At 40.4% G+C, this 13,141-nt stretch overlaps 1 protein-coding gene across 5 annotated transcripts in view; it reads right to left on the bottom strand.

Annotated features, from left to right (window-relative positions):
• Nucleotides 1–13,141, bottom strand: part of SUGCT (succinyl-CoA:glutarate-CoA transferase) — a 1,132,767-nt gene that overhangs the window by 414,232 nt on the left and 705,394 nt on the right. The window contains exon 13 of one of the 5 annotated variants that reach the window (XM_056520501.1): nucleotides 809–1,274. The exons of the other annotated variants lie outside the window; for them this stretch is intronic. Coding sequence (XP_056376476.1) covers nucleotides 1,245–1,274 — 30 coding nt within the window. The 3' untranslated portion in view covers nucleotides 809–1,244. Of the gene's footprint in view, nucleotides 1–808; nucleotides 1,275–13,141 lie in introns of those variants that run through there. 5 annotated transcript variants of the gene reach the window in all.

Below are 13,141 nucleotides of genomic sequence, written 5' to 3'. Positions count from 1 at the left end.
CGGATTCCTGAGTCGCCAACAAACTCAGGAATCCATGGATGATATCCCTCTGGGGGTCTCCAGACAGGTTCACTGGAAGGGGGCCCTGGTACGCTTGTCTGGGGGGGGTAGGACTCCTTTTTTACTTTTTTTTTTTTTTTTTGCAGTCCACCTACCTTTCCCTCACTCTATCTTTCCCTGCACTAAGGGTGGCAGGAGGCCACTTTCTCTGCCATGAGGGGCACATATCTCATCTGGCACCTTCTCTCAACTCTGAGCTGAGAGAAGGGGACATTAACCCCTCCTCTGCCGGCTGCTATTGGTTGGACGACCAATAGCAGCTCTCCTGGGGAGGTGACGGGATTGCCACCTCCCCCCAGCAACAGGAGGTGATTGGCAGTGTATAGTACACCGCCGATTACCTTCTAATTCCGGGTCATCGGGTCACACATGACCCATATGACCGGAATCACCGCAGATCGATGGTGTGAATCTCAGGAACCCCCCCCCAAGGCTTTGTCACGGGATGCCTGCTGAACGATTTCAGCAAGCATCCCGGTCCGGTCCCCGCCCAACGAGCGGCGGGGACTGGAATTCCCACGGGCATACAGGTACGCCCTGGGTCCTTAGATCCCAGGGAGCCAGGGCGTGCCTGTACGTCCTGTGTCCTAGACGGGTTAAAGGTAGAAACAATGCAAAGATACTATTTCTTGTACAAAGCAATCTAATATTATGTAATACATGTTATATATGCATATGCTATCTCCAGTAAGAAAAGTTGTTTTCAGAGGAATACGTTAATTAATATTCATTAGACTGTTTCCTATGAGTCCATTTAACTAGTTTTCTGAATAAAAAATATATGCCTGATGGATAATAATCCAGTAAAAAATATCATCTAAAATGAAGGCACACCGGTCACATTTACAGTCTGTTCTGCAGCAGTCTATAGGTCTCAATCAGCTTTGACTTGTGGACAAGTCAATCTTCTCAATTTTTTCTTGCTAAACTGCTCAAGCTCTGTCAAGTTGTATTGGGGATTGAGAGTGAACAGCTATTTTCAAGTTTAGCCGCAAATTCTCCAAAGGATTGAGGTCTGGACTCTGCTCCACACTAGGACATTAGCATAGTTGTTCTAAGCCCTTTCTGTGTAGCTTCAGCTTTAAATTCGTGGTTGATGTCTTGCTGGTAAATAAATCTTCTCTCAAGTTTCAACCGTCTAGATCAGCTTTTTCTCTAGGATTTCCCTGTAGTTCTCAGTATTTTTACCTCTGCCTTCTCAAACTTTCCAGTACCTGTGGCATGGAAACAGACCCTTTACATAATCCTGCTACAACTGTGCTTTATTGTAAGGATGAAACATCAATATAAAAAAAAAACTTTTTCCACTTGGTTTTAACATTTCTCATGTATCTTTTAACAAACGTAAAAGTTATGTCTCAAACAAGTAGAAGAACGAAAGGATGCACTCACCTGGTATTCTTGAAGATAGAAGACCTTATTGAGTCATCGGTGTATCACACAGGCGGGTAGGCGCAGAGGAGAGACCTCACAGCGACAGGCTGTTTCCTACGCACATGGCGCACTTCTTCGGGCTGCTAGCAGCCCGAAGAAGTGTGCCATGTGCGTAGGAAACAGCCTGTCGCTGTGAGGTCTCTCCTCTGCTTCTGCCCGCCTGTGTGATACACCGATGACTCAATAAGGTCTTCTATCTTCAAGAATCCCGGGTGAGTGCATCCTTTCGTTCTTCTACTTGTTTGATGAATACTGGCTTCCTCTCCTTCTGGATTGCACCCCCGGCACCACAGTGAACGTGTGAACAGGGATAGACTTTTCTATTGGGACTGGTCTTAGTCTTGGGCAGCAATTCCGGACTACACTTTCTATGTTTGCCGTAAAAGTTATATGATTTGCTTTGTATTCGCAACTTTCAAGCAATTGGTCATGAAGCCAGATACAGTTTTGGCCCTGATGCTCCCATATGAGGCACAGAAGCTTGGCACTCTATCAGCTACAGTATATCACCGGCTATTTATACAGTCCCTCAGTAGTACACTCCTTGCAATGTAACCTCATTTTTCTATATTCTTTTAACTTTTTATTGACCATTGACTATGTCCTAAAGCGAACTGGAAAGGATCTTGTTTCCATCCCCTAACTTGTACTTTAAACAGTCATTCTTTTGGTTTTATTCCATGTACACCCCTAGATACATGTGTATTCATACTACAAAAATGTTTTATTCCACATACTGATGACCTGTCCTACTGTAAGGAGGAAAAACACAGAAAAAAGTGAAGGACAGCGCCTTGTGCATTACCCTAGATAACAAGTTTGCTCAGAGGGGTCAGGTGCTGAAAAAATTATATATGAAATCAGAAAATTGTGTCTGCATGCAATCTCCATTTGACCCATTGTTTGACATATAAATCATTTATTTGTTCCAATGATGAGTATGGGAGACATTCATCATTGCTGTTTTGGTGAGTTTCTTTTGATTATGTGCTACATATTTATCATACTGATTCAGGGGGTTGATAAACTTGTAGAACATGAGCAAAATAAAAAAAAAGTCTCAGTTGAGACTTTTGTAAAACTTTTTTCGACTTTTTAAAAGTGCTTACCACAAGAAGTTTTGTAAGTCAGGCCTGGAGTTGATTTGAGACTATTTTTTAAAGGTGTTTGCAAATTTTTGTTGTCTACATGCGACATTTACACATCATAAATTTGTGGCCACTGCAAAGTAGAAACTGAAAGTTGCTTAGGTAAGGCTGTTTGCAACTTTATGCCTACCCACAAAAGTTGCAATAAAAAGTGCTTATAGCACTGTAGCCATTTTAGTTGATTACTGTGCTTGCCAGACTTAAGGAATTTATGAAATACAAGCAAGCCACATTAAACCAGTAAAAGATTAAGTAAAATATTCAATAGTAGTGAAAAAAAAATTTAAACCAACAACATTTTCAACCCACCAAACAATACATAAGATTCACAGTGCAGTAAATACACTGAGTCATCTTAAAGGGGTTATCCAGGAAAAAAAACTTTTTTTATATATATCAACTGGCTCCAGAAAGTTAAACAGATTTGTAAATTACTTCTATTAAAAAATCTTAATCCCTTCCGTACTTATGAGCTGCTGAAATTGAGTTGTTCTTTTCTGTCTAAGTGCTTTCTGATGACACCTGTCTCGGGAACTATCCAGAGTAGAAGCAAATCCCTATAGCAAACCTATTCTGCTCTGTTCAGTTCCCCAGACAGACAGAGATGTCAGCAGAGAGCACTGTTGTCAGACAGAAAAGAACAACTCAACTTCAGCAGCTGATAATTATTAGATGGATTAAGATTTATAAACAGAAGTAATTTACAAATCTGTTTAACTTTCTGGAGCCAGTCGATATATCAAAATACATTTTTTTCTTGGAATACCCCTTTAATCAATACAGTTGTGGACAGGACCTCTGGACTTTTCCCAGTTTCCCTAGCCATGCTGGTTATTAAAAATTGCCAAAATGGCATGCAGGGACATACAGGGAGTTAGGGTTCCCAGCAGCAAATATGAGAATTAGGTTCCCTCTGAAAAGGGGACTAAGAAAGGAGGACTTGCAGCTTGTTTGTGCTCCCATTATCATTGCTGTTTGGGTGAAGTAAAGGATGAGACCAACCTAGGTGTCCTTCTATCCTGGGGCCTGGGGCCCAGCAACAGCAAGGGCTTTCTCTATGGTACAAATACCCTTGAAGGTATCATACTGTATTTTATGCCAAGAGAAAATGTCTTTACCATTAAAGGAACTAGTGCTTGCTGACTAAAGTTCCGGTTTTATGTATATTTTACACAATCGGAATGTGATGTGATGAATAATATTGCTGTCTATTTTAATGACAGATACATTAAGCTGAATTACATAAGGAAAAATAAAACTAGCACACTGAAACCACAAAGTGATATTTTGGTTGACAAGAGGTATCAGTTACTGGGAACTTTCCAGTTACCAAGATGAGAAAAAACAAGCGGCTGTTGTCACAGCAATGGCAGGTGTACTTGCAGCTGGCTATCCTGCACTCGGACATTTATCTTTCACTACCTGTGGCATTTTTGACTCCTATTCTTGATTGTCAACACTTTCCTCATGTTCATCCCTTACTTTGTTCAGCCCCTTCTAGCTGCATTGTAAGGGTCAGTTCATAAGAACACTCATACGTCAAACCGTATTCCTCTGAACATGAAAGGGTGTGGACAATATGATCTACAATACTTCTTACCAAAGGGATTTCTATGGGGTTGGTTGAATTGATACTTCTGATCCACAGCCCCATAACAATGATATTGGTTTTAACAATATATTTCCAAACCATATGACCTACATGTAGCAGAACCATATCTCTGTATACCTCAATGTCCATTTTGCACTGCATAGATTCTTCTGGTTTACATTTCTGTAGTCTTTGAATGCAAACACCTAAGCACTTTAAAATATCTATATAATATATACCCTTCTTTCAAATAGTTAAAAATAATTGAGCATATATTGATGGCAAATGGGAATTTAGGTTAAAGGGGTTATCCAGGAAAAAAACTTTTTTTTATATATCAACTGGCTCCAGAAAGTTAAACAGATTTGTAAATTACTTCTATTAAAAAATCTTAATCCTTTCAGTACTTATGAACTTCTGAAGTTAAGGTTGTTCATTTCTGTCTAAATCCTCACGTGTCCCGGGAAACGCCCAGTTTAGAAGCAAATCCCCATAGCAAACCTCTTATAAACTGAGTGTTTCACGAGACAGGTGTCATCAGAGAGGATTTAGACAGAAAAGAACAACCTTCACTTCAGAAGCTCATAAGTACTGAAAGGATTAAGAATTGTTAATAGAAGTAATTTACAAATCTGTTTAACTTTCTGGAGCCAGTTGAGATATATATATATATATATATATATATATATATATATATATATATATATATAAAAAGTTTTTCCCTGGAATACCCCTTTAATGGATTGAAATCTTCTATAGGATAGAGTCTAATGTCTGATGTTTTGTATTATGGTAGACACATGGCTTTGGCAAAGTGACACTATTTGTTCTGGAGAAGAAGAGCTAGAGTGATTCTCATATTTCATTTCACAGACAGCTACTGTTTTCGCTGATCCCTGACACATAGTGTGAGGTGCTCTGGAAATTTGTCAGCTTTCTGCTTTGCTTCAGAAGACAGTTCTTTATAGATGCCTGTCAAGAATACTTCATTTGGAATATGTTTCACTCATCTCCAGCAACCAATGGCTTTAAACTTCAATAGATTCTCAATGATCAAAGCGAAAACGTTTCCTTTGGTGTTGAACCCCCAAACTTCAATATTATATTTTTTGTATTAATACTGTGATGCCTGACAATTAGACTTCAGAAGGTTTAATGTGATTACCTTTGCAATGGAAAACATGTTATCTTTTAAAGCTGGAAGAATGTGACAGCCCTTTTCGAATTGTTTTTAATGGAGTATACCAAAACAGATAATCTAAAATAAATGAGAGCCCTCCATATATGCCTTAAATGTCAACATACACAATTTACATTGATTTGGGATATACATGTCAAAATGTATATAGTAAAAGGAAAAAGGAAAAAATCTGCCTTTAATGTTGTTAATAATTTATGGAAAATATGTGTATGTCAGACTTTGGTGGTGTAACATTCTCTCTTACTTTAGTCTTCATTTTTGCCCTTGCTGATTTGCAGAGGGAACAAAGTAACTCATTTCTTATTTTGTCCAAGTTGGATAAGGGGGAAATCTTAACAACCTAAGGGTGTATTCACACGTATAGTATCCTGCGCAGAGTTGATCCACAGGATTTGAAGCTGTAGATTCCAAGCTGTGCTCAGTCATTTAGTTTACAATGAAGTCTGCATAATAAAATCTTGAAGTCTTGTGCATCAAATATGCGCAGGATACTGAATATACCCTAAGGCCTATAGGAAAACAATCCATACTAAGATTCCACTCTATTTATAGCACAGAGAAACTGCAAATGTACATGAGACCCTAATACCATTTCAGAGAAAATCTGCACTAAAAATAGGGCTCCTTTTCTTCTGAGCCCTGCTTTGTGCCCTGTTTATGATCACCTTTGGATACTACAGTATTCAGGAGAAATTGAAAATTAAATTTTGGGGTATTTATTCTGGGGTGCTTAGGTCCCCTGTAAATATTACAAATTGGCAGGTATAAGTAGACTGTAAACTACACATATAATAACTATATGTGTAATAGCATGTTAATGTAAATATTATTTTGGTAGCCAGTGCATTTGTTTATTTATCAGTAATAAATATTTACACAGGGAGCTTTGACATCGAATAGCTTCTGAGTCATTGCAAAACACAGTCATAAATGCTTTATGACACCCATATTTAATGGAAGACAATGTACAGCTCCCAACTTCATTTCATTTACTGGATATGCAATTAATAGTGCCTGCTCATCAGTATGCGCACTTCAGTGATATCTTGTAGTGGTAGAGGAACCTGGCGCCATGATTCTTGTGCCTGGAAATGTTGCCATGAATGCATCAATGACGACTTCGTGCAATGACTCCCAGAACTTGTTTTAATGAGACGCCACCATTTCCAAATGCAAAAAAAATTACCTTTCGTTCACGTGCTTGGAATTGGCATTAAGCATACAAGGTACAGCGTTGAATAAGCTTAAATCTATACATTAGTGATGCAGTTTGGGCAATCACCCCTTCATCAGATAGCATAATACCTACACACTGTTTGCTGGTATTCTCCAGCTTTATACATTTAAAGGGGTACTCCGCTACTAGACATCTTATCCCCTATCCAAAGCATAGGGGATAAGATGTCTGATCACTGCTGCTGGTGCCCCCGTGATCTCCTGCAGTGCCCGGTGCTCTAAACAAATGCCAGGTTCCGGTGGCAGTGGTCATGACATCATGGCCACACCCCTTGTGATGTCACACTACGACCCTTGCTTTCATGTCTATGGGAGGGGGCATGCCGGCCAACACATTACCTCCCATAGATATGAATGGAGGGGCGTGGCATCATGAGGGCTGTGACCGTAACGTCACGGCCTCCTGCTTCGAGCATTCTGAACAAAATGTTCAGAGCACTGGAGCACCGGAGTACCCCTTTAATAGGATGATAGTCATACTTTGTGTACGCTCAAGGCTAATTCATAGAACCTGCATAACCTCCGAGTAGGGGACCCCTATATCTAGTGTAACATATGAGGCACTGTCCTTGGGTCTTTTTTTTTTTCTACAGACTACTGTTGCTACAAACTCACCAGCAAAGTTCTCGTACTGAAAGATGCAATTGCCACAGCTGGCTATTAACCCTTGTATATGTAAGAGCGCATTTGGTACATTAAACAGAGCTCTTAACTCCTTAAGGACTTCTTAACCCCTTGAGGACAGAGCCATTTTTTCTTTAGTTTTTTCCTGCTTATCTTCTAAAAATCATAATGCTTTAAATTTTCCACCTACAGACCCATATGAGGGCTTGTTTTTTGCGCCACCAATTTTACTTTGTAATACTTTCAATCATTTCACCACCAAATCTCGGTGAAACCAGAAACAAAATATTTGTAAGGCAAAATTGAAAAAAAAAATGCCATTTTTTAAATTTGGGGGCTTCCGATTCTACGCAGTGCACTTTTCAGGAAAAATGAAACCTTATATTCATTCTGTAGGTCCATACGATAAAAATGATACCCAACTTATATAGGTTTTGATTTTGTTTTACTTGTTTAAATTTTTTTTAATTATAATTATAAAAAAGAAGCAATAACATGGAAACTAATAATTGGCTGAAAAGATTCAGCACAATAGGCAATCGTAAGTGTGGCAGCTGTAAGTACTGCCAATTTAATACCTGTGCAGATTTTTGCATTCTGGGAGGTATTTTTCACATCACCCAACTAATCACATGTATTCCTAACCTGTGTTGTTTACTATATTGTGTGCCCATGTAATATGTTTTATAACATGAACAGTAGAAAGAAACTCACGTCACTCGGTCTGGATGCAATTAAAAGTCTTTAATCCCGCTGGAGGTACATACAGGCATCGGGAGGGGGAGAAGAGACAGGACAACGTCCCCTGTTGAAGTGGTGTGAGCTGCAAAACCGACGTTGACTCTTCTCCCCCTCCCAACGCCTGTATGTACCCCCAGCAGGATTAAAGACTTTTAATTGCATCCAGACCAAGTGCTGTGAGTTTCTTTCTACCATTCATGTTATGGGACTTTGAGTCTTCACTACAATCACTGAGCACCAGAAGGGTTGATGCTATTGTTTTTTTGGAATGTACACCTGCAAGTCAGTGTCCACACGGAGGATTGTGTCCCTTGGGAATTAGAGCAGTGCCAACTGTGTCTCTTTCTTCAATTTTGCACCAAGGATAATATGTTTAATATTGGCAAAACTAAATGCCAGATGTGTACACGGTTCAAAGAGCATCTATATGCATTAAGAACAGGGAAAGGTATCCCCAGGTTAGCTGAACACCTTGTTACCTGTCACAAAATGATCCTAATGTCCTCAAATTTGGAGGCCTTGAATGTGTGACACAACTAGAAGAAGGATGAGACAGGCATAGCTTGTTGATGCAGCGTGAGACCCGTTGAATTTTAAAATGCAACGCCCAGGGTGCCGCTGGCTTTAATGTCTGCGTAGATTGATCTCCATTTTTGAGCAACATTTAATTGCCTTATACTCTATCCCTACAGCCTCTTATAACCATACTCTGATCCTGTTTTTACATGCTCTGATTTTAATTACACATTTAGTATTAAGATACTCACTATCATTATTCTTTGTATATGCCGAGCGTCATTGTTGATACGTTGCTATGGTCACTCTTACAGTCACATGACATAAAAGATGCAGCGCGATGACGCAGTTGGGAGGCTGGAAGAAGCATGCATAGTCGTCTGAAATGACCGGCGTAGCCACTGAGTGCTTCGGCACATCCTGGTATGCTGTCCCGAGACCCTGGACCTACGGACGCTTAGACACCTTCCCAGCGGTGCAACAAAATCACCAAATACTTTCAACCCACACTAACAGGCACACCGATAATGAAACAGCCATCCAAAAGAAAAGAAAGACCAGGGGAAACAGAGAAGGAAAAAAGAGAAAGACATCACGCCAAACCACAAACACAGACCCCAAAGAAAAACAAACTGAAGTAATCCAAATCTTCAACTCTCCAAAGCTGAACATTCCCTTCTAGCAAAGGGATTATCGTTTTGTCATACACAATTGATAAATGACTGACATCTTTGTAGACCTCAAAACTTTAATCCGGAAACTAACACTAACCCCTTAAGGACCCATGACATACCGGTACTTCATGAGTCCGCTCCCGTTCTATAATGCGGGGCCACGGTGTAATGCGGGGCACTGATCACGGTGCCGTGCGCTATTAACCCTTTAGACATGGCGTTCAAAGTTGAACGCTGCGTCTAAAGTGAAGTGAACTAATGCCGGGTTAGCTCAAGGAGCTGTTAGGGATCGTCGCAATGTAATCACGGCATCCCGAACAGCTTACAGGACAGCCAAAGGGTCCCTACCTGCCTCCATGTTGTCCGATCGATTTTGGGTAAAATGACTGATGTCCTTACAAAGTAGGATTGGTGATGCAAAAAATAAGCCATTATATGGATTTTTAGGTGCAAGATTGAAAGAGTTATGATTTTTTAAAGGTAAGGAGGAAAAAAACGAAAATGCAAAAACGGAAAAACCCCGGGTCCTTAAAGGAGTACTCTAGTGCAGAGTATTCCTGCTCCGTCCTGCCTGGGCTGCAAAATAAATGAAAATGAACCATCTCTCACCTTCCTGGGTTCCCACGGAGCGTCACTACAGCTGATCGGTCCTCCGGTCCATCTCCTTCTTACGTCCGGGTGTAACGAAGTGTCACATAGCGCTCAGCCTATTGCCGGCCGAGGCAGAAGATCGCGGCTGCTGGCGATAGGCTGACCGCCATGTGACGCTTCGTTACACCCGGACGTATGAAGGAGATGTACCAGAGGACCGATCAGCTGTAGTGTCACTCCGCGGGAACCCAGGAAGGTTAGAGATGGTTCATTTTCATTTATTTTGCAGCCCGGGCAGGACGGAGCAGGAATACTCTGCACTAGAGTACTCCTTTAAGGGGTTAAAATGACATTTCGAACTAGAAAAACCCAACAACAAACCCTCACTTCTCAACATAGATTGCCCTTCTGACCCCTACACATACCAGGACGTCAAGGGGAAATCACATTTTTACCCTCATCACCATAAAGTGTATCATCTCCATACTTTCTATAGCATTGTCCTGGATGAAATCACCAAGCTCCCCATGGAGGCACCACACAAGTTGAAAAACAATAACCTATCCAAGGAAGAAAGTCAAGCACTTAAATCTTTAAAAGAAGACAGCAACTTGGTAATACGCGGCGCCGACAAGGGAGGAGGAGTAGTGGTCCAGAACAGGACAGACTACCTAAAAAAAGCCAAACGAATCAGACAATTCTTACTACACAAAATTTTCCACTGATCCATCCGCAGATTATCATCGGGACTACACACAACTCATCTCCGCAGCCCACGCAGAAGGCATCCTCAATCAGAACAAAAAACATTTCCTTACAGTACAGAATCCACAACTAGCATTTTTTTTACCATTTGCCAAAAATCCACAAAAACCTCACCAACCCACCCGGAAGACCAATCATTTCAGAAATTGGATCTCTTACCAGTCAACTTTCACACTTTCTAGATCTGTATTTACAAACCATCGTCACTACTCTTCCTTCATACCTCAAAGACTCAGCAAGCCTCATCCGGGACCTTAAGGACATCAATTGGGAACCACATTACATGTTCCTTACTCTTGACGCAGCATCTTTATATTCAAACATCCGCCTTGAACTGGGTCTAAAAACTACAGCCTACTTTTTGCATAAAACCGGCACACTAGAAGAGAAACAGATCCAGTTTCCCCTCGAAGGCCTAGGGTTTATCTTAACTCATAATATTTTCAGCCACAATGACTCCCTCTACCACCAGAAATGTGGCACAGCTATGGGGACCCGTGTGGCCCCCAGCTATGCCAACCTTTTCATGGGGGGGTTCGAACTTGAACACATTGAAGGATCCACAGAACATCAAGCTAATATTGTATACTATAAATGGTATATCGACGATTTGTTTATCATATGGAAAGTGGGTCCTGAACGTGCAGAACACCTGAATAACAACCAATGGGGCCTAGAATTCAGCCCGATCTCCAGTCATGAATCCATCGTGTTCTTGGACCTCCAAGACAGCCATCAGGGAACCCGAATAATCCCCACCACTCATTTTAAGGAAGTAGACACGCACAGTGTTTTAGATTTTAAAGGTGCCCACTATAAAAACTGGCTTAGGAACATACCCTTCAGCCAATACCGAAGGATAAGAAGAAACTGCACACGAGTGGAAGATTACAAAACACAATCAAAAACATTACAAGAACAGTTTAAACAGAAAAACTATCCCAGTACCATTCTCAAAGATGCCTTCACCCGTAATTTATCCAGTAGTTACTCATTACTTCTGGCACCTTCTGACACCAACAGCAATCAGAAGACAAAAACCAAAACTAACAAAACTACTGATTTTGCCACCAACTTAATCACTACATACAACCAATCCCATGGCAAAGTCTGAGAATTTTTTTTTTAAAAAAAGCTGGCATATCCTTCTACAAGACACAATCCTAAAAAAAAATTATACCTCTAACCCCGGTTTCACATTCCGGATAGCAAAAACATTAAGAAACATCTTTGCACCCAGTCACTTGAAAAAGAAAAAACTACTTTGGAAACTTCTCACCAAAAAACCCTTGCACCATTCACACCAGGCTCATATAAATGCAGACATAAAGGATGCTTGTGCTGCAACAACATAACCCACAACACCTCAACCTTCACTTCTAGAACCACGTCTGCTACGTTCCCCATCAAAACCCACCTGAACTGCAATTCCAGCTACGTGATCTACCTCATTGAATGTATTTGTGGTATACAGTATATTGGAAGAACCATCCAAATGCTGCGGAAACGCCTTAATTGCCACCGATACAATTGCACAACTTCCTACACGTACATTACCATTTTGAGAAACATTGCTGTATGGCCTTCCCCCACCCCTACATTATCCCCCTACCCATCCCATCCCACCCCACCCACCTTCCCTTCCCCCCCCCTGATTGCCGCTGTATACTTATTTTTATCTCCCCACACATTCTTGCTATATATGTTTTTCCCGCCATATATGTTTCCAGCATCTTATAACTCCTACATGTAAATGAATTTTACACATAAATTATATGCTTCCAAGACACATGTTTACCTTATTTATACACATCCCCATATAATCCATGCATATTTTATATTACACTATCAGCTCTATGTATGTCGCCTTTTACCAACTATGCATGTATTTAGCTTCCTACAAAACCCACCACACATAACATAATGGATCTTTGTATACTCATCGGTCACATAATGTACAATATACTGTCTACTGACATCCTGGAACTATCCCCTTCCCTATACTATTATTCTTTTTTAGCTGTGTACGTTTGGACCTGAGGAAGGCACTCTGTATGTGCTGGCCTGTGTCTCTCCTATTTGTGACCTCCACAAGCAGCGCCTCTTAAGACCGGCTTTTGCCTTTTTGTGATTTTCGTGTCGTTTAACTGGCTCTTCCACCAAGAGTCCAGTTCCGAGATCTGAAGTTTTTATCGGTACCATTTTTTTAAATCAAACTTTTGAATCGCCTTTTATTCATTTTTTTATGTTATAAAAAGTGACCAAAAATACGTTATTTTGGACTTTGGAATTTTTTTGCGCGTACGCCATTGACTGTGCAGTTTAATTAACAATATATTTTTATAGTTAGGACATTTATGCACGCGACAATACCACATATGTTTTTTTTTTATTTACACAGATTTTTTTTTATGGGAAAAGGGGGGGGGGATTCAAACTTTTATTAGGGAAGGGGTTAAATGATCTTTATTAACTTTTTTTTTCACTTTTTTTTTTGCAGTGTTATAGCTCCCATAAGGGGCTATAACACTGCACATGCTGATCTTTTACACAGATCACT

The sequence above is a fragment of the Hyla sarda genome, chromosome 5 (genome assembly GCF_029499605.1).
Source record: "Hyla sarda isolate aHylSar1 chromosome 5, aHylSar1.hap1, whole genome shotgun sequence".
NCBI classification, from domain to species: domain Eukaryota; kingdom Metazoa; phylum Chordata; class Amphibia; order Anura; family Hylidae; genus Hyla; species Hyla sarda.
Note: the sequence above shows the minus strand (reverse complement) of the source record. Positions and strands in the feature narration are given on the sequence as shown.